The following is a 279-nucleotide window of genomic DNA, read 5'->3' on the forward strand; positions in this document are numbered from 1 at the left end:
GGGTGACGTTGGTGTCCCAGAGTGCTGGGGGGGGTGACAGCAGTGACAGGAGGTGACACGGGTGTCCCCGCAGGCGTACGAGCGGGGGGTGGCGCTGTTCCGCTGGCCCCATGTGCGGGACGTGTGGCACACCTACCTCACCAAGTTCGTCGCCCGCTACGGGGGGCGCAAGCTGGAGCGGGCGCGGGACCTGTTCGAGCAGGCGCTGGACGGGTGCCCCCCGAAATACGCCAAGAGTAAGGACGGGGGGCCCTGCGCCCCTGGGTGGGGGTTGGGGGG

At 71.0% G+C, this 279-nt stretch overlaps 1 protein-coding gene across 1 annotated transcript in view; it reads left to right on the forward strand.

The window, feature by feature from the left end:
• Positions 1-236, forward strand: part of LOC104537178 (pre-mRNA-splicing factor SYF1-like) — a gene marked incomplete at both ends in the record, with an annotated part of 5,548 nt that extends 5,312 nt beyond the window's left edge. Inside the window, one exon of the mRNA XM_010179986.1 lies at positions 74-236. Within this exon, the coding sequence (XP_010178288.1) occupies positions 74-236 (163 nt within the window). The remainder of the gene's footprint in view (positions 1-73) is intronic.
• Between the last annotated feature and the right edge of the window lie 43 nt (positions 237-279).

Source organism: Mesitornis unicolor, unplaced genomic scaffold (genome assembly GCF_000695765.1).
Source record: "Mesitornis unicolor isolate BGI_N332 unplaced genomic scaffold, ASM69576v1 scaffold13112, whole genome shotgun sequence".
NCBI classification, from domain to species: Eukaryota; Metazoa; Chordata; class Aves; order Mesitornithiformes; family Mesitornithidae; genus Mesitornis; species Mesitornis unicolor.